The sequence below is a fragment of the Lissotriton vulgaris genome, chromosome 1_1, assembly GCF_964263255.1.
Source record: "Lissotriton vulgaris chromosome 1_1, aLisVul1.2, whole genome shotgun sequence".
NCBI lineage: Eukaryota > Metazoa > Chordata > Amphibia > Caudata > Salamandridae > Lissotriton > Lissotriton vulgaris.
In genome coordinates this window covers 1,614,111,327-1,614,132,845 of record NC_141685.1, presented here as the reverse complement: position 1 = coordinate 1,614,132,845, position 21,519 = coordinate 1,614,111,327, and the positions used below count along the sequence as shown (strand labels likewise).

The following is a 21,519-nucleotide window of genomic DNA, read 5'->3' as shown; positions in this document are numbered from 1 at the left end:
GCATCAGGTACAACAGACAGTAGGACAGTTGAATTCTGCTCTGAGAGTCATACCAATGGCACAACCATTTTCCGGCTCCATCTAGCAGGCCGCCAAGAAAAACACCACACACAAGACTGTCAGCTGAGGTTAGGCAGGACATGCAGATTTGGATGGCATTCCTGCAGGACTTCAACGGCAGGGTAGTGTGGCCCGGTCCACCCACTTCTTCTGCGGAGTTAGGTTTATGGACTGACGCTGTGGGTAGTGTGGGATTCGGTGCCATACTCGGTAATGAGTGGGTGGCTCAACATTGGCCAGCCTGGTGGGTGGAGAATGGTGTGACAGCCAACATTGGTTTCTTGGAACTATTTCCCATCTGGGTTGCATTAACAGTTTGGCCTGAACATCTGCGTAATCAATCAGTGGTGTTTTGGTCGGACAATATGAATGTAGTTGAATGCATCAACCAACAGGCAGCACGGTGTTTAATGATTCTCCACCTGTTGAAAGAGATAGTGTTATGTATGAAATTGAACATGCAGTTTAAAGCTAAACATGTGCCAGGGTCTTGAATAATGCTGCTGACTCACTCTCTTGCTTCAAGATGCAGGTTTTCAGGGAACACGTACCCTCTGCAGAAGGGACCCCAACATCCTTCCCAGAAGTACTTTGGCAGATTGGTGCCCCCAACTACCGCTAATCAAGAGGGGGGAGGGGGGATCACTTGTCCTGTATAACCTGGGTGCAGTTCTTACTAGAATGACCCTTGGTAAAAGACCCTCATACACGTGTAATCATGATGGTATGGGCGGTATATCTTGATTCTCCGCCTTCGTTTACACGTCTGTGCAGAATCACGGGGTCAGTTGGTATGCATTCTCCACCTGGAGGAGAACACCCTAGGTTAAAACAGTAGTGATCAGTGATTGTTGGTGAAGTGAGAGTGAGTTTCTTAAAAACAATCCAATCATGCCGGGAAGAAAATGATTTTATTGACCGGGATTGAATTGATAATAGAGGATATAGTTGAATACGTTGAGGAAATTATTAGGTTTCACACATATTCAATCCTCCAGTGTTCAAACAATGGTCGACATGTTTCAGCCTTATTGCCCAAGGGGTCGGTGCGGCTTTCTTCAGGACCAGGTGAGTTCGGAGGGACCGAGAGAGGCAGAGACAGCACAAGCTGCATGTTCGCGAGCGGAGCAACGAGGAGCCCCTCCTTCAAGCCTCTGGGTACCTGTGTGAAATGTTAAAAATTAACTAATGGAAGGTCCAATCTTGACCTTCATTAAAGAGTAGACCTCAGTCACTCTCTTCACTGAACTCACCTGGTCCTGAAGAAAGCCGCACCGACCCCTTGGGCAATAAGGCTGAAACATGTCGACCATTGTTTGAACACTGGAGGATTGAATATGTGTGAAACCTAATATTTTCCTCAACGTATTCAACTATATCCTCTATTATCAATTCAATCCCGGTCAATAAAATCATTTTCTTCCCGGCATGATTGGATTGTTTTTAAGAAACTCACTCTCACTTCACCAACAATCACTGATCACTACTGTTTTAACCTAGGGTGTTCTCCTCCAGGTGGAGGGTGCATACCAACTGACCCCCTGATTCTGCACAGATGTGTAAACGAAGGCGGAGAATCAAGATATACCGCCCATACCATCATGATTACACGTGTATGAGGGTCTTTTACCAAGGGTCATTCTAGTAAGAACTGTACCCAGGTTATACAGGACAAGTGATCCCCCCTCCCCCCTCTTGATTAGCAGTATTTAAAGCCAAGGAACTTGGTGGGATCACTAATTTTCCTTCTCCCCATTCTTGATTGCTACACGCCCCCAACTACCGAACATCGTGGCAGCTAGCCTAGCCTAGGACCATGAAAGCTTATGAAGGGGCATTTTGGGCCTATTGTGCATTTTTGGGAAAGGATTGGGCAGAAAAATGGCATGACACAGGGGCACTCCTGCTTTACTTAGGTGCTTTAAATGAGGAGGGGTGCTCAGCGGCAGCAGCCAGGCGACATGTGGCAGCAAACTTTTTTCACGCAAACTAGGGACTGGGGAGACCCCACCAACAGTTTCACTGTTAGGAAAGCCTTGAAAGGGTGGCAACGCCTCCAGGGGTCAGCACCAGACACGAGACGTCCAATAGGGGTAGAGCTGCTAACATCTCTACTGGCGGCTCTTTACGTCATATGTAGCACTACAGGGGAAGCCTTGCTATTCACAGCTGCCTTTTCACTAGCCTTTTATGGTTCTTTTAGGATAGGGGAATTGGTGGCTCAGAATAAACAGGATGTGCAAGGGGTCTGCAGTTAGAACATGCAAAGGTGCAAGGCGATGCCTTATTGATATCTATTAGGAAATCCAAAACTGATCAAGAAGCCCGTGGCGAGGGGGTAGTACTGCACCGTGCACATGGCAACCCTTGCTGCCCCATGACTCAGTTAGAGGCATTCCTACAGCAGAGAACTAGCACAAGGGGGGGACGTTGTAAATTCATGCGGATGGTACCCCACTCACCAGGTTTCAGTTTAAGAGTCATGGATAGAAGTATATATATATAGTATAAGTAATTCCCCACCCTTCTTCAAGCGCCTTGAGACCCTCCGGGTATGTAGCGCGCTATATAAATCTTTGACTTGACTTGACTTGATATGGCAGAACAGTAGGCAGGTTTGGATCCTAGTTGCTTTGGAACTCATTCTTTCATAATAGGGGCTGCCACTGAGGCGACAGCGAGAGGTTTTCACAGCAGCAATGCTAAAAGGATTGGGAGGTGGTCTTCCAATTGTTATAAGCGCTATGTGCGGCTGCACATGCTGTAAGTTGGGCATTTTGCGCAAGTACTGATGCATGTTCCTCCTCTGCTTACATTTACAGTTTCTCAAGCCTGTCATGCAGGGGGAAACTTGCGGCGGAACATCAGGAGCTACACTCAATACAAGGACGTGCACATCCACAGGAACCAGGACCACATGTCGTTTGGATTATTGGCCATTCATATGGGAGACGTTTGAATGCATTTTTCTCTTCAGGAAATTACAAGCAGAGAGCTGAGCAGACTGGTTTTAGGGTGTCATTGCATGGAAAAGGGGGTCGCCGCTTTAGTCCGTTTAGAGGTTTCTTGAGGGACCTGTTGAGTAAGGGCGGGGCTCTCCCTAGTATCATTATCTTACACCTGGGAGGGAATGATTTGGTAAATCTGGGTAGAAGGGGGCTAGTGGAAGCTATAATCACGGGGTGGGTTGGTTAGCTAAGACATGCCAGGGGTGCACCATAGTACGGTCACAGATGGTACCCAGATTTCAATGGAGGGGAGGAGAATCTGTGAAGGCTTTGAATCACTCAGTGAGGAGGATCAACAATAAGATAGAGAAGTTGTTTAGGTCTCCTCATTTACAGACGATCGCCCACGGGTGTATCAGGGGGGAGCCGTGCTTCTTAAAAGACGGTGTCCACTTGTCTAAGGTAGGTAATAAAATCCTGTTCGAGAATCTGCTGCCATGGTAGGGGGGTTTCAGAGGCAGGATTTGACCTTCCAGTTAGCAATTAGGGGGGGGGGGGGGCAGATAGTCAGTCAACTATGCCTGCCTGTGGCTTTAAGGTCATGATTGGCGAGCACTAAATTTAAGGTACGTAGAGGGTGGCGCCTTTCTTGAATGGCGTCGCCCAAGGGGGAGGGACAAGTGGTCTCTCCTAGAACTCCAGGGGCAGTTACAGCCGGTTGGCTGGATGGGTGTGGGGGCGGGGGGAGTCACGCTTTCCCTAGGCTGGTTGGACACCCTGCACGTGCACAATGGTGCCAGTAAACGGAGCAGAACTGCAAGGGCCCCCTTTATGGACATAATAGCATGTACGGGGTAGTCGGGGGGGGGGAAGTACCCTCACAGTAAACGGGTCCTCTGCGCATGCGTACTCCGACTGGAGGGCGTAGTTAATTGATAAGTGACCTTGCCGTAGGCCCAAATAGGATACGCAGAAAAGTAAATGCTGTGATGATTATTGATGATATGTTAGATTCGGATAGGAAATACCTTTGTACTAGAGTTATGTTAAGGTTAGCCATCTGACATCTGTACTTATCAATTGTATTCAATGTAATGCAATATTTTCTGCGTACTTTTGTAAATATTGTTTATTTTAAATTTTGTTTATTTTATGTTTAATAAATACGGCCGGGAGTTTTACGACCCCTATATCCAAAAAAACTCTTCTCATGTCATTAACCAGGGCTTGATATAGGTATAGGTAGTCCCTGGCCATACTCATTTCAAGTCCCAGAGCAATGGACTGAATCTGTCCAGTTTCAAATGGAAGTGGTGCCCCCCTACGCTCTCATAAAAATAGAGTTTCTCTAGTCAATCTCAGACACCGATGGCCTCAAACAAATGTATTACCTGTGCAGTCTTAACTAGAGGTGTATGAAGTTGGTGACTCAAAACTTTGTAATTTGTATTATAAGATATATTACATTTGGGAAATTAGTAGCTCACACAGTTTTTGGTTTGCAGTTCACTACCACTAAATCTACCCCTCTTCAGTAAGAAACCATTCCTAAAATGGTGAGGTGCTGTGGGTGGACTGGCCGTTTTTGGCAGCTTTCCCCATCAGAGCTTCCACCACCAGCATGTCGGTCAACTTCCAACTTGTTACCTCGTCCCCATCAAAATTACCTCCACCTGATACAAGTTACCCTGTTACCCCCACTTATCGTTGTTAGGTCACTTGCCCCTACCACACCATATCTTTGGGCTGTGTTTGCAGCTGCAGGATATCCTACCCTTCATGAATGGGACACCCTGCCGCTGGAAAACCAAAATAATCCTGTTGTGCACGCCATGGGCCAGGAAACTCCATCTTGATAAAATTAAAATTTTCACCCGCTTCATCGGTTTTCCCTTCGCCCTCTGCTAAACGTAGTGGGAAGTTGATCTCTCCCATCTAAGAAAATGAAGCTTCTCTCCATAGTCTCAGAGAAGCCTCATCTTTACCTCTAGCCACAGGGAAATATTACATGTCACTTTAAAAAAAGAATGGGGTGTCTCTATGTAGTCTCAGCAGAGTGGGTCACTCTCCTCCAGTCTCAGAAAGACACCATGCATTTGAGGTGTACGGTCTAATCACAAATGATTGTCATGTTTCAGAGGAATGGCATGTATCTCTCCAGTCTTCGGAGAGGAGAGGCGCAGCGGCCAGAGCGGCTGACTTTAGAGTGGAGCAGGCCGGGCGGGGGGTGGGGGGGGCACGGTTCGATCCCCGGCGGCAGATCAGCTCCCAGCTCAGTTACTCTGGGCAATAGCTCACTTAATCTCCCCGACAGCCCCCATCGCCTTCAAATCTTAAGGGGTCATATGTTACCGCTTTACAAGTAAGGATTTATTTATTTAGTCTTGGAGGAACAGAGTGCATCTTTACAGTTTCACATGGGCCGGGGAACTCTCTGAAGTCTCAACGGAGCAGTGTGCTTCTCTCCAATGTCAGAGAAAAGAGTACAGTCTGAGGCATGCTGTGTCTCTCTTCAGTATCAGTACAGTAGAATGCTTCTCTCCCTTGTCCATGAATTAGGTGACCCTCTCAAGTCATTGATGAACAAGTTGTTTTTCTCTAACATCAAAACATTCGGTGTGTCTCTGCAAGCTCAGAGGAATGAGGTGTGTGATCACTCACTAATACTAATCTTAAAGGAGTAGATTCATCTAACCAACAAGGATGGGGTGTCCTGCCATTCTGCGGATGCGTACCCTCCCCGTAATCAGAAGTATGGCGTGTCTCTCCGGTCTGAGAAAGACAAGAAAGTAATGTAGATTCAGCAGGACAAGATGTGGTTGCATTTCCAAATAAGTTGCATGCATGCCCATTTGTGGACTAACTATTATTAGGAAACATTTCTTTAATGTAGTATTTTTCATTTGGGGGTGCAGGATTCAGCCATTTGACATATTTAGATGCTGCTCAGTTCCAGAAATATTCAGGTTCACAGGCCCAGGTGTGTCTTCAGCCTCTGAACGATTGGTTTTCCCTCCAGTCTCAATGGTGTAAGGCGCCTCCGCAGTCTCTCTTCCATTTTCAGTGCAATGCTGTGGCCATCTGGTGACTCAGATTAGGAAGGGAAGGAAAGCTTTAACCTTCTAGTCTCAGAAGAATGGGGTGGAGTGAGCAATACTGGGCTATTATCATTATTATCATCACCATTATTATTATCATTATTATTTTATTTTTTATTTTTATCAGTGGTAGTAGAAGTAATTATTATTCTTTTTGGGAGCTTCTGGGGTTATTAGAAGCGTGTGTTATAAGGTTATTAGTATAGAGGGCTATCAGGAGGCTTGTCAATCTCGAATAATGGCATTGGGTTCCAATGAGGCTTTCAGTTCCTCTGTTGTGTGGGGTTTCTCAGGCATAAATGTGAGGGGGATTGACAGTCCCAGTGGTGCAGATTAGACCTATGTTAGAATGTATGCTTACGTTTGGATTACGCTGGACCTTTAGGGTTAGACTGATGAGTCTGAGCAATCTCAAAGGAAAGAGTCGGAGCTGTACTTTGAGGGGAGCTGGCATTTCTACCATGGGGTTTCAGTTTGAATTTACAAATGGGTTTAGGTATCTGTAAGATTAGGAGTATGGGTTTAAAATATGGTAAGATTTAAACTAAGGCTATAGAGTTCATGGTCTTGAAGTTTAAGTTAAAGGATGGAATTAGAGTTTCGAGTTAGGATTTGGACTAAGGTTCATATGAGGGTATGGATATGGTTTGGATTTCAATTTGTATTCAGCCTTCATCGATAGGATGAAATCCTAAAACTAGGGTTAAGGTATCGATTTGGAGTGGTTATGTTAGAGTAAAGTACAAGGGGTCTACTGCAATTTCAGAGGAGTGCATGCAGTTGCATCTCTAAGGTTTATATTTGCACAAAAATGTTTTAGATGCACCGCACCGTGCATTTTTCCACTTCTTGAAACCTGAAAAGAAGAAAGACAATAAAAATTCATCATCATTTTAGATAACAACATGCTACCATAGACAATCACATTCAACTTCTGTGCAGTTAATGATCATAGAATGCCACACTCTCCTATGAGCCTGACCTATGTGAGATTCCTTCTGTCGTCTAGTTTCTAAAAAAACTGCTTAACTTTAATCATCTGCAAGATAAAAGATGCTCTGCAGCGTGGAGCAAAACTAGGAATGACATCTTAATGCAAACTTAAGGTACGTTTTGCTTTTTAGGTCTCAGCTACATACAGACTTATGTTGTCTAATACATAAACATGTTACTGAAGTGGACTTTGGGTCAGCCCCTTGTTACACACTTCTTTTATTTGTGCTCCTACACAATTAGTTTTCCTTTTTAGGTTTATTGCTAGCCAAAAACTTTTTTTTATACATCTTTTTATTATGAACATAAAATAACAATAAAATAAAAAAACGACAACTGAAAAAAAGCAATTTTCAAATAGGACACATCATTCAAAATAAATGCCTCACATATATGATTAATAAAATCAAAATAGACAGTAGCGATGACATATAGATATCACATAGTATTAAATCTCTAAGGGGACTATTTATCGACAATATATGGAGTATCAACTGCAAAGGGGGTACATAAGAGTCCTCTATATTCATTCCATGGGCCCCATAGTCTAGTCCATTTGCCCGGACAGCCCTATTCTTCATATATAACCCACTCGGCTTGCATGCACCAATCCATATCTGTAGCCCAGTCCGTACGGCGGGGCACAACTCTTCCCTCCCATGTTCGGGCAATGTTCCTGTTTGCTACAATACAGCCCAGAGAGACCCACGTTTGTTCGGTGGGATTAAGATCTGTGGCGTCCCAGATGTTTAAGAGACAGAGCCTACGGGAAGCCCTATCAGTTTCCAACATATTCGAGACATCATGGATATGATCTCGTTCCAGTAATGTTGGAGAACCGCGCAGTCCCACCATTGATGTAGATAAATTCCTACGACACCACAAGCACGGGGCAGAGTGGGCAGGTTGTGAATCCCACCTTAACCACAGATGTGGAGGTATAATAGGTGCTATGTAATAGTTTCAGTTCAATAAATTTAATGCGGGACCTGATGGCCACTTTCCTAGGAGATGACAGAGCCTCCGTCCAATCCTTATCCGTATGTTCCCTAAGTCGGCCTCCAATTTCTTGCTAATTGTGTCAAGTGGTTCTGGCAGATTATTAAGTATCTTAAAATAAGTTAAGGAAATAGCCTTATCCGGCAGGTAGTCGTCTAGGAGTCTATCTTCTAAAGGTGATGAAAGGGGAAGATCCGAGCCTTTGGGGATGGCTTTGGTGAGTGTGCTACGTGCTTGTAGGTAGCGGAATATTTCCTCCTCATGCAACTGGTATTTAGCTTGTAGTTCAGCAAATGAAACCACCCTGCCCTTCTCCCACATGTCTCCAACTGCAGAGAGACTAACAAGGTCCCATTTATCAAAATCGGGATGGTTTGACAACATCCCTAGATGACAGGATTCCAATAATGGGGTAACTCGTGTAATTTTACCCTTCCAGCCCAGCGCGGTGGTAGCTGCTTGCCAAATTGAAACTGTGGTGCTGGTGGGCGGAAATATAGGTACATGCTGGGACCAGCAGTATAGTGCCCTCATATAATTACCTGGCTTCATATTAAAACAGTCCATTCTATACGCTGGACGATAGGCCCAGTGATTGAGGACCACCAAATGAGAGGCCCAGTAATATGTTTTAATTGCGGGGAAAGCAATACCCATGTCATACCAACTACGTATGAGTTTATCCAATGCAATCCAGGGAGAGCCGCCATTCCATAACAGGGAGCGGACCTCCAAATCAATCGTTTAAAAATAATGCAGTGAGATTGGATAGGGTGTATTCTGCATGGCATACAGAAAGCGGGGGAGCGCCATCGTTTTAAAAAGGGCCACCCTTCCAAGTAGGGTAAGGATCAGCCCTCCCCAATGTTGCACATTCCCTCAAAGGCGATATAGGGGAGGAAGGAGATTTCTCCTATGGAAAGTATCCTGGTCGGTCGTGGCATAGATACCCAAATAACTGAATCCCTCTGTTACAATTCCAGCCGTACAACCCCGGGGGAGCCGTGGAGGATTTCCACCAAGGACATATATTAAGGATTTGTCCCAATTAACAGTGTAGCCCGAGTATTTCCGGAAAAGGGCCAGGATATGGAGCACTGAGTGCAACGAAGACCAGGGCTTGGCTAAATACAAAAGAATATCATCCGCATAGAGCAGAGGTCTTCAAACTTTTGGATGCCGAGACCCCCCCAGTCAAACATTTCAGGCGTAAGGACCCCCTCCTGACAAACAATTCTAAACCTATAGGCAGAGCTACTGGAATTATGAGGCAGGTGAGGACCAAATTATGCGTCAGGCTCGACTAAATTGTATGGTAAGAAAAAATAAATAATGCTATGTGATGCCGCATATTTTGGGACAGTATTGCTTCATTATTTTGACATTTTTTACACACAGTAACACTGAGGAAAGATTTCATCTCATCAGTACCAGTTTATAATGAAAATACATCAATAAACAACAGAAATATGTCTAGTCAACCTTTGTGAAGGGCCTTCCACTCCACAGGAATAAGTGCTGCCACATTAGAAGCTCACCTGGCACAGGCCGGGAGCAGCAAGGGCCCCTTAAAACCCGGGCAGCCTTATGCAGAGTTAAGCAGTTTACCCATGCCACTTTCCTCTCACACCCTCCCTTCCATCCCTCTCTCCTCTTCCAACCCTGGATCCTTCTATCACTTTGCAAGCCATTTTCTTTCACCCATTTTTACAACTTCTGAACTCTCCCCATTCAACCTTTCACTTCATGTTTAATCACCTCTTGCCATTGTGTCTGTTCACTGCCCTCCTCTCTCAGATTTATCTCACGGCCTCTCTGGACACATCACCTCTCTCCCCCATCAGCACCTCAAGTCTCTTCCTACAAATTTCTGTCTATTTGTATCTTACACCTCTCCAGTCCACCATTCATCTTTCACATCGCGCCTTTGTTCTTCCACACCTTCTTGAACCAACATCCTTCTCCCCTATTACCTCAGCACCCACCTCAGTACTCCCTCTCTTCCCTCAACCCTGTTGTCCTTCACCTACGTCGCACCAAATTCTCTTTTTATGTCACAGATCATCACTCAGCTATCTTCTCTCACCATATACAGTATCCCTCCTCTGTGCCCTCACCTTTCGCACACAGTCACTTCTCCTCTTGAGTTTCTGCACTTCTTCAGCACTTCATATTTCTACACATCCCTGACCTCTTAAATCTATTTCTCTCACTCCCATGCTGTCCTCTATCATCCCATCTACTCTCACCCTCTCATCTCTCTGCACTGGGCATACCCGTAGGCTCTTCTCGGCCTGTGACAATCTTTATTGTTGTTCCCTAATTTAAAAAAAAATGAATAGTCGGCCTCACTGTTTTGGTGCGGGATGCACAGTTATGGAACTTTCACCCACCTTTGCTTCGCTCCACCATTAATCTATTATCCTTTAGGAAGGTATAAACACCTGGCCCTTCTACCCTGTAGGTTAACCCATTTGGCTGGTTCTCCTTCCCCTTCTGTGTGTTTCTTATTTGCCTTTCAGCCGGCAGATGGTTATTAGCCCCAGGACACCTTTTTGGAAAATATAATAATAGACAGAAGTGTGACCTGGAATGTGAGACCCACTTTCTATCACTCCACGACCCCCCTGTGGGTCGGGCCCCACAGTTTGAAGACCCCTGGCATAGAGGGATATTCTATCCGACCAGTCCAGCGCCCCATTTAGTCCACGGATGGACGGGTCCCATCTCTAATACATGTTGCTAAGGGCTCCAGAGCTAATGTAAAGAGCAGTGGCAACAGGGGACAGCCCTGCCCCGTGCCCTTCCCCAGTTCGAAAATAGCCGACATGCCACCACTGACTGCAACGCGGGCCAAGAGATTGGAATATAATAGACTTATCCAGCCAAGAAGCGTGGACCAAAACCATAGCTCTCCAAGGAGGCAAATAAAAAGGGCCATTCCATCATATCAAATGCCAGTTTAGCGTCTACGGACACAATTATCGCGTCTTCTTGTATGGTAGAGGCCCAGCCCAACACTCCGAAGAGGCGGCAGAGATTGAGTGCCGAATTTTTGGTTGGCATTAAGCCTGATTGGTCCGGTTTGATCAATTTATGCAGATGGGGTGACAGGCGAAGAGCCAAATGTTTAGCCAGGATTTTGACCTCAGGGTCGAGAAGGGAAATCGGTCGTTAGGAGCCACATTGATCTCGGGGTTTCCCTTCCTTGTATATAACTGCTATATTAGCTAAGTGTTGCGTCTCAGGGAGGGTCCCATGTTCTACACTTTCATCGTACATTCGCAGGAGATACGGAGCAATAACTGGTGAGGCCGCTTTGTAGAGCTCGATTGGAAGGCCACTAGGTCCCATGGCCTTCCCAGAACTTATGAACTCATCAGAACTTATGGCACCAATAGCCTAGCCAAGAACTTTTAATTTTTCTAAAATATGTATAATATACGTTTCCCTTTCCTTTTCTTTCTTTCGCCTTCTCTTTTTTCTATTCTCTTGCTTTCCTTCTCTCTTTCTTTTCCTTTCTTTCTTTTCTTCTCTTTCTTTCTCGTGTTCTTGCTTCTCTCTTTTCGTTTCTATTTCCTCCTTTCTTTCTTCTTTTCTTTCTACCCTCTCTTTCTTTCCTTCTTATTTCTTCTTTCTATCCTCCTTTTCTTCTTTTTCCTTCTCTTTCTTTCCTTCATGTTAGCCTTTTTCTCCTTTATTCTTGTTTTTCTTCTTGCCTTCTTGTCCTTTTCTGTCGCAAATTATTATTTATTTTACACGGATGTGTGACAAGCATATACCAAACAACAACTTTTTGCAACAACCAAAAATAAACTAGAATTGCCAGAATGCTGGCACCAATGTCAGACCCATGGGCTTGGACAATGCTTGTTGAACTTTAATTTACCATTCTAGCATGGCCTTCGACCATGTCAGGATGGAATATTAAAAATAGCAACCAGGTATCACTAGGCATGCACATGCATGTGGTATTAGGCATAAGTATGCATGAACCCCATCACCAGCATCTGCATGCATCATGAAACATGCCCACACTTTGCCAGCCATTTTGGAATTATTTTCTTAAATAGGTGGCTATGTATGAAGCATGTGTTCGCAGGCGATCTTCAATAAAAAAAAACCTCATTGGTAATGGCAAATGCTCAGCCTTATAGAGCTTAGCCCTATTGGGTTTTCCAATACTTGGTACCATTGGCGACTTAGATATTCTCAGTGGGTTCAAGCTGTACATTGAGATTGTGATCTCTCAAAGTGAAGGTTATACATCAGATACCACAAAGACCTCGTTGTGTCACAGGTGCTTACTACTAATAAAAATACAAATCATGTAATTGTAAAGTAATGTATTGAAGGTGCTACACCCGGACCTACTTGCTACTTTAATGAGGCAGGTAAAATCCGGCTCTCCCTGTGATCCTGCACCTCCGAGTTCCCTAATGGCCGTTAGCCACACTATCCTTCCTGTTATGTTGGAGGTACTTAATGCCTCAATCTCCACTAACACGGTCCCACCAGCATGGAAAGAGGCTAGGGTGAGGGCACTCGTGAAGAAACCCAACATGAACATAAATAACTTCAGTAATTATCGTCCCATTTCCCTGATCCCCTGGTTCAGCAAGATACTAGAGAAATACATCAACAGTCTCTTGACTAATTTTCTAGAAAACAATCAATTGCTCGACCTTTCACAAACGGGTTTCCGCACCAAAAATGGGACGGAATCTGCTTTGCTGGCAGTTCTGGAGGAAACTAGAAGAACCTTAGATCGAGGAGGATCGGCGGCAGTCATCCTCCTCGATCTAAGTGCTGCTTTTGACAGGGTGAATCATGAAATCTTATTGCAGCGTCTCTATGACATTGGAATTCAGGGGGGAGCGTTGAAATGGATCAGGTAATTCCTGAGTGATAGAACCTTTCAGGTTTTTGAGGGAAATACCACCTCCACCAGCAGACCTTTGGGCTGTGGGGTCCCGCAGGGCTCCTCGCTTAGCCCGACGTTGTTTAACGTCTATATGAGGCCGCTGGCTGGGATCGTCCGTCCATATGGTATTAAGATCATTACCTATGCGGACGATACCCAGCTAGTGGTCTCTCTGACGCGGGCCGAGGGCTCTGCGGCCATGGTGGATCTGGCAGGTTGCCTGAGTGAAGTGAAAAGCTGGATGACCCTGTCTTGTCTCAAACTTAATGGGGACAAGACAGAGGTTATGCTGTTGGGACGCTCGGCTCCATCCTCGGTAGGCCCGATTTGGCCAGCCTGTCTGGGTCCCCCTCCAGCTCCCAAGAATGCCATTAAGAGCCTGGGCATTTGGCTGGATAGGTCCCTAACGTTAGACCATCAGGCCATCAAGCTATCGGCCACCTGTTTTGGCCTTCTCAGAATGTTAAGGAGGATACTACCCCTGTTACCATTCAAGGCCAAACAAACCGTCGTACAGGGACTGATCCACTCTAGGCTAGATTTTGGAAACGCACTTTATCTTGGAGCCCCCGATTCCACATTGCGGAAAATGCAAGTTATTCAAAACTGTGCAGCCCGTACCCTACTGCAAATTCCCCGTAGGCTTTCTGCTAGACCTGGACTGAAAACACTGCACTGGCTCCCTGTTAGGGACAGGATTAGCTTTAAGTCCCTCTGTATTGCCCATCAGTCATTCTGGGAAACATGTCCAGCAATTAATCTCCCTTTAATCACCCCGTACCACCCTAGCAGACAGCTGCGTTCAGCCAATGCATTTCTTGCTATCGTTCCCAAGGTCAAACGGACTAGAGCGGAGGCCGTTTTTTCACCCTAAATGTGGCCAGGTTGTGGAACACTCTCCCCCCCACTTAAGGTCCAATCCTGACCTAACTTCCTTCAGGAAACAACTGAAAACCTTTTTGTTTAATAAATAGGCCCTCTTAATCCTCTGTGCTATCCACCCAACTGTAAGAACACCTCTTAGTCACAGCGCTTGGACGCCTCCGGGCAACTATCTGCGCTTTACAAAACGCATTTTCATTTCATTTCATTTCAGGTGCAAAGTAATGACTGACCAATGCAGAAGTGAACCTTTGCTGTTGGGTCTGCATATTATTGTTTGGAATGTCAGCTATGTACCATTTGAAAGGACATGAGATATTCAAAAGATGTTGATTCTGGCTGCCTGTGATTGACTCCTGAGTGGTAGTTCATGTGATGGCTGCATTTGCAAATTAGACTGCAAGCTAATTGGTCTGAATGTCTACATTAATAGCTGTACTATATAAGCACAGGAGAACTGATTCACAAAGATAACTTACACTTTTGAGTAATTTACTCGTTTTAGTTTAATGCAGAACAACATAAAAATTGCTAAACCTAATTTTGAAATTAAATAATTCATTGAATAAATTAAATGACATTACATTTGTTATCATGCATTATTAATTATTAAATGTGGTGTATAGAATTAATTAAAATAATGCAATTATCTTTCAATAAAAAATATTGTTACATTGGTGTTCAAATATAAAATAGGGCATTTAAATATTTTATAATTAAATAATAAATACTGAATATTTTTATATATTTTGTTAACATTAAATTATGTTTTTATTATCTTTAACTATTTTAAATATTATAACTTATTTTAATTTGATTAGTTCCTTTGAGGGTTCATTTTAATACCCTACGTCCATAATTTTCCATGGGAGGGTGTCACAGCACAAATGGGTGTCGATGTGTGGTGCTGGTCTTAATACTATTTTTAGGTCTCGCCTATGCAGCACGCATGCGCTGCATAGGGCAAAAAGACCTTTAGCTATCGCTTTAGTTTTTCAGCCAAAAACGTGTGCGTGTTCCATTGCCTTCAATGGCAACGCGTGCAAGTCTGGCGATTCACATGCGGGAGCGAGCGCCACCACATGGTAGCAATTATCACTCCGCAAGGGAATCGCGCAGGCCCCGCTGCTGGCACACGCTGCTGGAGCTCGCACTTGTTGGCTGTGAGAATGACCCAGTGGCATTTCAAATATGTGTTATTTAGTTAACTCCTCTCCTTATACTATAACACGGTCACTGACTCTAATCCTTGTATACTTATATATGCTGACTTTCCTCAATATACACTAGCTCAAAATATCTTTTAAGCTCACTTCAGCCACTTTGTTCCTCCTATCGCGTCTTGTATTCACCAAGGTTCCGTCTTGTCCCCTTGGTCAGGCACTAAATTGTTTTGTGATTTTAATACTTGCACATTATAAGGAGCGTAATATTATGGATGTTTTTAATGGTTGCCACTAATAATGTATCCACTGGCATGATTCTCTAAGTCTGCACTTTCCCCTACTACCTTTCCAATTTTTTTATTTAGAAATATATTACATTATACCGTTTTGCACAATAGTGTGTTCCCTTATGTATGCAACTTGTACATTCTATACAATGTGTGCTTTCGGCGAACAGTGGAGAAAAGTAGTGACCTGCTATTTACTGAGTTTCGTGCGCACTGCACAGAACCACAACATATATAATTAAGAAGACTGCAACACCTTTAAACCAATTAAAAACTCAGCAACCTGCCTCACGTGATCCCTCTTCACTGGAGTTAGGTGCCCGCACAGATGTCCACAGTACCTACACCGCCGCACGCACAGTACGTACAACGTAAACCAAGTTCCACGCTCAAGTGTACAGACCCATTGTCGTTATGTCGGCGGAAGGATGCTGTGAGAGCACAAAGAGGCAGGATGGGGGTCTCACTCAATCCCTGGGGGCATGAGGGGCATTGGTGACTCTGCTTATCTTCAAGGGCCTGGAGACAGGGAGTCATTTGGGGGAAGCCGAGCAGACGGAGAGGAAGAAGACCCGCATGAGGCTTTAGGCCCGGGCCTCCCCAGAATCTCGAAACCAGCTCTCTAAGCCCGACACTCTGCTCCGGGGTGAGTGATGCTCTACTGCTATCGGGCCTCAGATAAGGGAAGGATGTTTTGGTTGGTGGGAGACTCGGGTGAATATTTCTTGAAAGGGAGGGCACCCGACCCCCACGCCGTCTGCTGGCCCCGCTGCTACATACATGTCACTTATACATCCGCACATGTGCCCTTGTTTACATTATGTTTTAGTTCGACTTTTGATATACTATGTAGTTAAAGGAGAGCATTTTAAAAGTGTATATAATAAGACGGTGTTGAGGGTCAAGAGCCTCTGTGACTTTATCAAAACAGTTGTACTTGCACAGTGTGACTTTTTTACCATGCAGCAAAGTTATATACACAATTACAGTCACTTTTTTTCTACTTTTACACCAGTATTTCAAGGGTAAAATGTTTTAGAATTACTGTTTCCACTGACACTACCTTATATTTCCTCAACTTTTATGCGCTATATTTTTATGTCTTTTTTCACAGATTATGTTACTTTCAGTGTGTCTATTTTTTCCTTGTGAAATGTCTTTTAAAGGATTAGAGGTGCTTCAATAAGCCTTTTTGCCTAATAAACAACTACCCTCTATGACATGCAAACTACTGGTGACAAAAGGGGACAAAAGGGGATTAGCCAATAATAAATTACTGCCATTGTTCATGCACTGTTCTTGCATCCTTACTTTGTCAACTAACAATCAGCACAAACCAGTTACAACACAACCCTCCTCCATGTTGGACCCTAGCACTGGAATTTGGCTAAAAAAACAGATTCACTTCTTGTCTAAAGTGCTCATATTAAACAATATTTCCATGAACAACTTTAAATGTATAATAGTTCAAAGAACGGGCTAATGTTACTACATAAGCAGAAGGTAAAACATGGACCACACTGGCCTTCTGCTACTGGTGTTTGGTGCACTTCATATCTGTCCCTTACGTACCAACACCACATCCAACACCACCACCACCACCACCACCACCAATCCAAAACCACCACCACGTCCACCAACAACACCACCACCATGTCCACCACCACCACCTCCACCTCCACCACCTCCACCACCACCACCACCACCACCACCTCCACCACCACACCACGTACACCACCAACTCGTCTACTACTACCACATCCATCACCACGTCCAACACCACCACAACGTCCACCAGCACCACGTCCAACACCACCACCACGTCCACCACCATCATCATGTCCACCACCAACACTTCCACCACTACCACATCCACCACCACGTCCACCACCACCACGTCCACCACCACGTTCACCTCCACGTCCACCAACACCACCCCCATATCCACTACAATGTCTAGCACCACCACATCCACCACCACCACCACGTCCACCACCACCACCATGTCCACAATGTCCACCACAACGTTCACTCCTCGGTCTATTGATGGTAGGTCTCGGCCCAGAAACTACACTCCATGCAAGAGTAAGCAACTTTCTGCATTACATTGCAAGAAACATGCAGCGCACCCAAGTTACATATGCAATATGGAGAAGCACAAGAAAGGCTATGGGTCATTTCATAAATAGGGGCACTGCACAGCTATTCCTCATAGAAAATATTACAGTACAGATCACTTCGGTGGGTGGGCTGCATCCGAACCGGTTTACACGCTCGTTTGATCTTGTGGACGAAGCATGCGGTTTCCCTCAAGGGGTATTTTGCAGAGTTGTTTTGAGTGAGCTTCCTGAATAGAATGTGAGAAAAATAGAAAGCGAGAAAAAGGGAGAGGGGGAGAGGGAGGGAGAGGGGGAGAGAGAGAGAGAGTGAGAGGGAGAGAGAGAGAGAGTGAGAGAGAGAGAGAGAGAGAGAGAGAGACAGAGAGAGGGGGGGAGAGAGAGAGAGAGGGAGAGAGAGACAGGAAGTGAGAGAGCGAGATTGAGAGTGAGAGAGCAAGAGATAGAAAGCGAGCGAGTAAGACAGAGTGTGAAAGTTGGAGCGAGAGAGGGAGGGAGTAAGAGGGCGGGAGGCATCAAGAGGGAGAGGGCGGAGTCACATGTTGAGGAGAGGTAAGCGGAAGCAGGATCTTAGAAAAGCTCTGTCAAGATTCTTTGGGACCTGAAAATGGTATTCCTCACGGTTTCTATTTTCCACATTACATCACTCCAATGCCCTAACTCTGCAAAGTGAGAAAACAGACCCTGTGAACCGTGCCTTCCACTGGAACCCCTGATGTTGCAGCCCTGCTCATCACTACCATCGAAGCCATTGTTAGATTAGAAACTGTCAACATGGTCATTTTGTTTTCACAAATCAGTCCCCTGTGCAGACTGCTGACGCAGGGACAGCAAGGTTTAACAGTCAAAATACAAGCGGTGCTCTCCTCGATAGGGTACCTTTTTACTTCCCTCTTCAGAGACTACCCTAAGTGCATACTGCTTTGATACATGTCTGCTCTATTTGTAACTCTCTGTGGCTGTAATCAACTGTTCTCTGCTGATCGCCAAGCCTTCATAAAATATTGAACTCCATTATATACTTGTTCAAGGCTGGGTCGGCATGAGAGTCAGGAATATTTGTCCTGCCTGCCTGTCCTACCCTCATACTAATAATGCATTTTGCTTGGCCAATTAGCCCCACATCTGTCTAACTCAGAGTCGAAATACACTGGGCCTGTTTGTCATGCGTTAGAAACAAGAACTACATGGAGTTTCTGCTGCTCTAGACGTAAATGCCCAAGGACACCCCTTCACACCAATGCCTTAATGATCTTGCACACACTCGCACACATGTGTACCCAACCCAAGTGACACACATAGCAACTTGGGGCAAAATTCAGGAGGACAAACGGGCATCTGCATCTGCTTTGTGCGCCTCCTGGGCACCATGGTATTACAGAAAGGGCTGCAGATGCTTGTGTGGCCCCCTTCTGTAATGGTGGTAGAGCTGCAGCACATGTAGAGCCAGTGCTATCATCAGAGGACATTACCTCCTCGTCCTGTCTTCCTCGCCACAGTAATTACCCATGAGCCTCCGGCCCAACACAGAACTCCAAGTACAAAAACAGCGCTCTAGTCTCCCTCTCCCTCCTCCAAGATGGCCCCCAGTGGCTCCAGCCAATCCCATAAAGGGACACAGAAGCACCAACACGACCTGTTCTTTTTTTCTGCACTTCTCCGAGTGCTGTGTTCCCTGCTGGTCAGGTGAGTGAGGCTGGGGTCCTGCTTGTGCAGCCCCTTATGTCCCTGGGTATCAAGTTGGGGGAAGTAGTTTAAGTAAGTTATTGCTTGTTGTTTTTCATTCAGCGTCTTTCTTTATGTTTATGTTTGTATTCCCCCTTCTTCTGCCTACACGCCTCTAGTCCTGCTTTAGCGGGCTTGTGTGGCGTCTGTTTGCAGCTGGGGTCGTTTTTCGACTCATTGTGCTGAACGCGTGGGATCCTGCTCTGCCGTTTTTGTGTGTTTTCCTTCCGGCCGCGCGTCCTGATGAGCGAACATAGCACTGCCGGGTGAGTTTCTTCTGGGCCCCGGAGTCTCCCGTTGTGTGTGTATATTTTCTAACTTTCACTCTTACGGGGGCGCTTGGTCTGGGAGCTGGAGGCTCCCGGTCGCGTTTGATTCGTTTTCCCGGGGCCGGGTGAGCTTGCTATGGGGGCCGGAGGCTCCCGTTCTCTTGTTACCTGCTGCCGGTTCTGTGCAATGGTACGGTGGGTGCGCCTTCGGGTATCCGTGGCTCCTGATGCCGGTTACGATATGGGGCTGTTTTTGTGCTTGCACGTGGATCTTCATGCTGACTTTCTGTTGGTGTGGGTCGGGCGGGGACTGGTTTGTATGGTTGCCTAGCAACCTCAGGTCCTTTTTATGCCGGCCGTGTTGTCCCATTCCTTGCCTGTTTTCTTTCCACTACTTCACTCGTGGGAGACTGTGATGGAGGGTGGTTTGCCTGATTGTCTGGATCCTGGTTCCTTGATGGAGGCTTCTGGTTCGGGGGTGCAAATTCCTTCTTTGGAATTGTTGCAGCATATGATTTATTCTGCTGTGGCTGCGGCATTGCTTGTTCAGGTTCCTGTACCTCCTGCTACATGGGCAAAGGTTGATGGCGCTGCTCCTGCTGATTCTGATAATGAAGAGGAGGTTGATGTCAGGGGTCGCTTTGTGCAAGGTGCCATCCTATAGGAGGTGCTGGGTCACATTTGCGAATACTTGGTGTTCTCTGCTTCTGTTGGAGAACGATCTGTTTTCACAGTATCGGCGTCCTGCACCTGATTCTTTGACTGTCCATTCTTCTATTTTAGGGAATTGGATGTTGAATGGTGTGATGAGTACGAGGGCTTTTTTCCGCGTTTTTTGTGTACACGCTGTCCTCTGCATGACTTTGTTGATGCTTTCTCGTCCTTGGTTGGGGTTGAGTCCTTGATGACGGTTTATCCTCTCATGGGGCTGTTGTTTCTGGGGATTCCTCTCCTGTGGATCCTGTAGATCGTAAGGTGGATGGTGCGGTTAGGCGCTCTTTTGCGGCTGCTTCTCTCTCTTTCAGGGCTGCTGCCTATTCCTCTTACGCATTCCAATCCTTGCTTCAGTATTTTCAGTCTTTGGCTGGATTGTTGTCCCGAGGGGTGGATGTATCTGCTGCTTTGTCCTGGATGGAGCAGCGGGTTCGTCTGCTTTCTGATGTTTTTTTTTTTTGATTCGTTGGGGGCGGCGGCCTCAGCAGCTGGGTCTTCGATTGCTGCGGGATGTCTATTGTGGCTCCGCTCCTGGATGTCTGATGCGGCGCAGTGGGGTCTTCTGATGGTGATCCCTTTTTCTGGGGTCTAATGGTTTGGGTCTCCTTTGAGGGACATGGTGATAACCTGGACGTGCTGGTCGCTTCCGAGCCTTTGGTAACCAGAGGGACCAGAGTGACCATTGTCCCTTCGGGCCGGTCACACCACACACTGCGCACACTCCTCGTGAGTGAGCCCAGGCTGCCCCTCGTTGCCGCCACTGCCCGAAGCTGTGATCCTGGTTCTCCTCTGCTGCTGATCTTGCCGCCGTGATCCTGGGACACCGCTGTTGCTGACCTTGCCCCGCTTGCGCTGCAATTGTTGTTTTTACCCTGTGCTCCTTTGTTTAGTGGTCTGTATCTCCCTTTGCCCCGTGCTGTTTTCTTTTTGCGTTGTTGTATTGTCCCTGCTCTCCCCTTGTCGCACCCAGCCCATGCCGTGCTTCCCGCCACCTCCCCGCTCCCTGCCGCTGCCCCCCGCCCCCTCACCTCGAGCGCCCTCCCCATTCGCCCCCCCGCTCCCGCCTCCCAGCTGACCCTCCCTCGCTCCGCCCATCCCCACTCTCCACATATGGCAGAGTGGCAAACGCGGAGCGTTGACGCGCAGCGAGCACGCCCAGCACCCGGACCCCTGGCCCCCGCAGACACCAGCCCACCCGCCGGACCTACGACGCCACCGAACTCAATGCACTCAACACAGGCCGGATACCTGGATGCTACCGAGCCACCCCGAGACACACCCACAGACCTTTCAGCCGCCATTCCTGCAACTTCTCCTGCATCCGGACTTGTACTGCA

At 46.2% G+C, this 21,519-nt stretch overlaps 1 protein-coding gene across 2 annotated transcripts in view; it reads right to left on the bottom strand.

Moving 5' to 3' along the window:
• Nucleotides 1–5,853: 5,853 nt before the first annotated feature.
• The window catches only part of LOC147750900 (regenerating islet-derived protein 4-like), a 55,944-nt gene continuing 40,278 nt past the window's right edge, over nucleotides 5,854–21,519 (bottom strand). For both annotated transcript variants that reach the window (XM_086937218.1, XM_086937223.1), the window contains exon 6: nucleotides 5,854–6,962. In XM_086937218.1, the coding sequence (XP_086793344.1) occupies nucleotides 6,895–6,962 (68 nt within the window). In that variant the 3' untranslated portion in view covers nucleotides 5,854–6,894. The remainder of the gene's footprint in view (nucleotides 6,963–21,519) is intronic.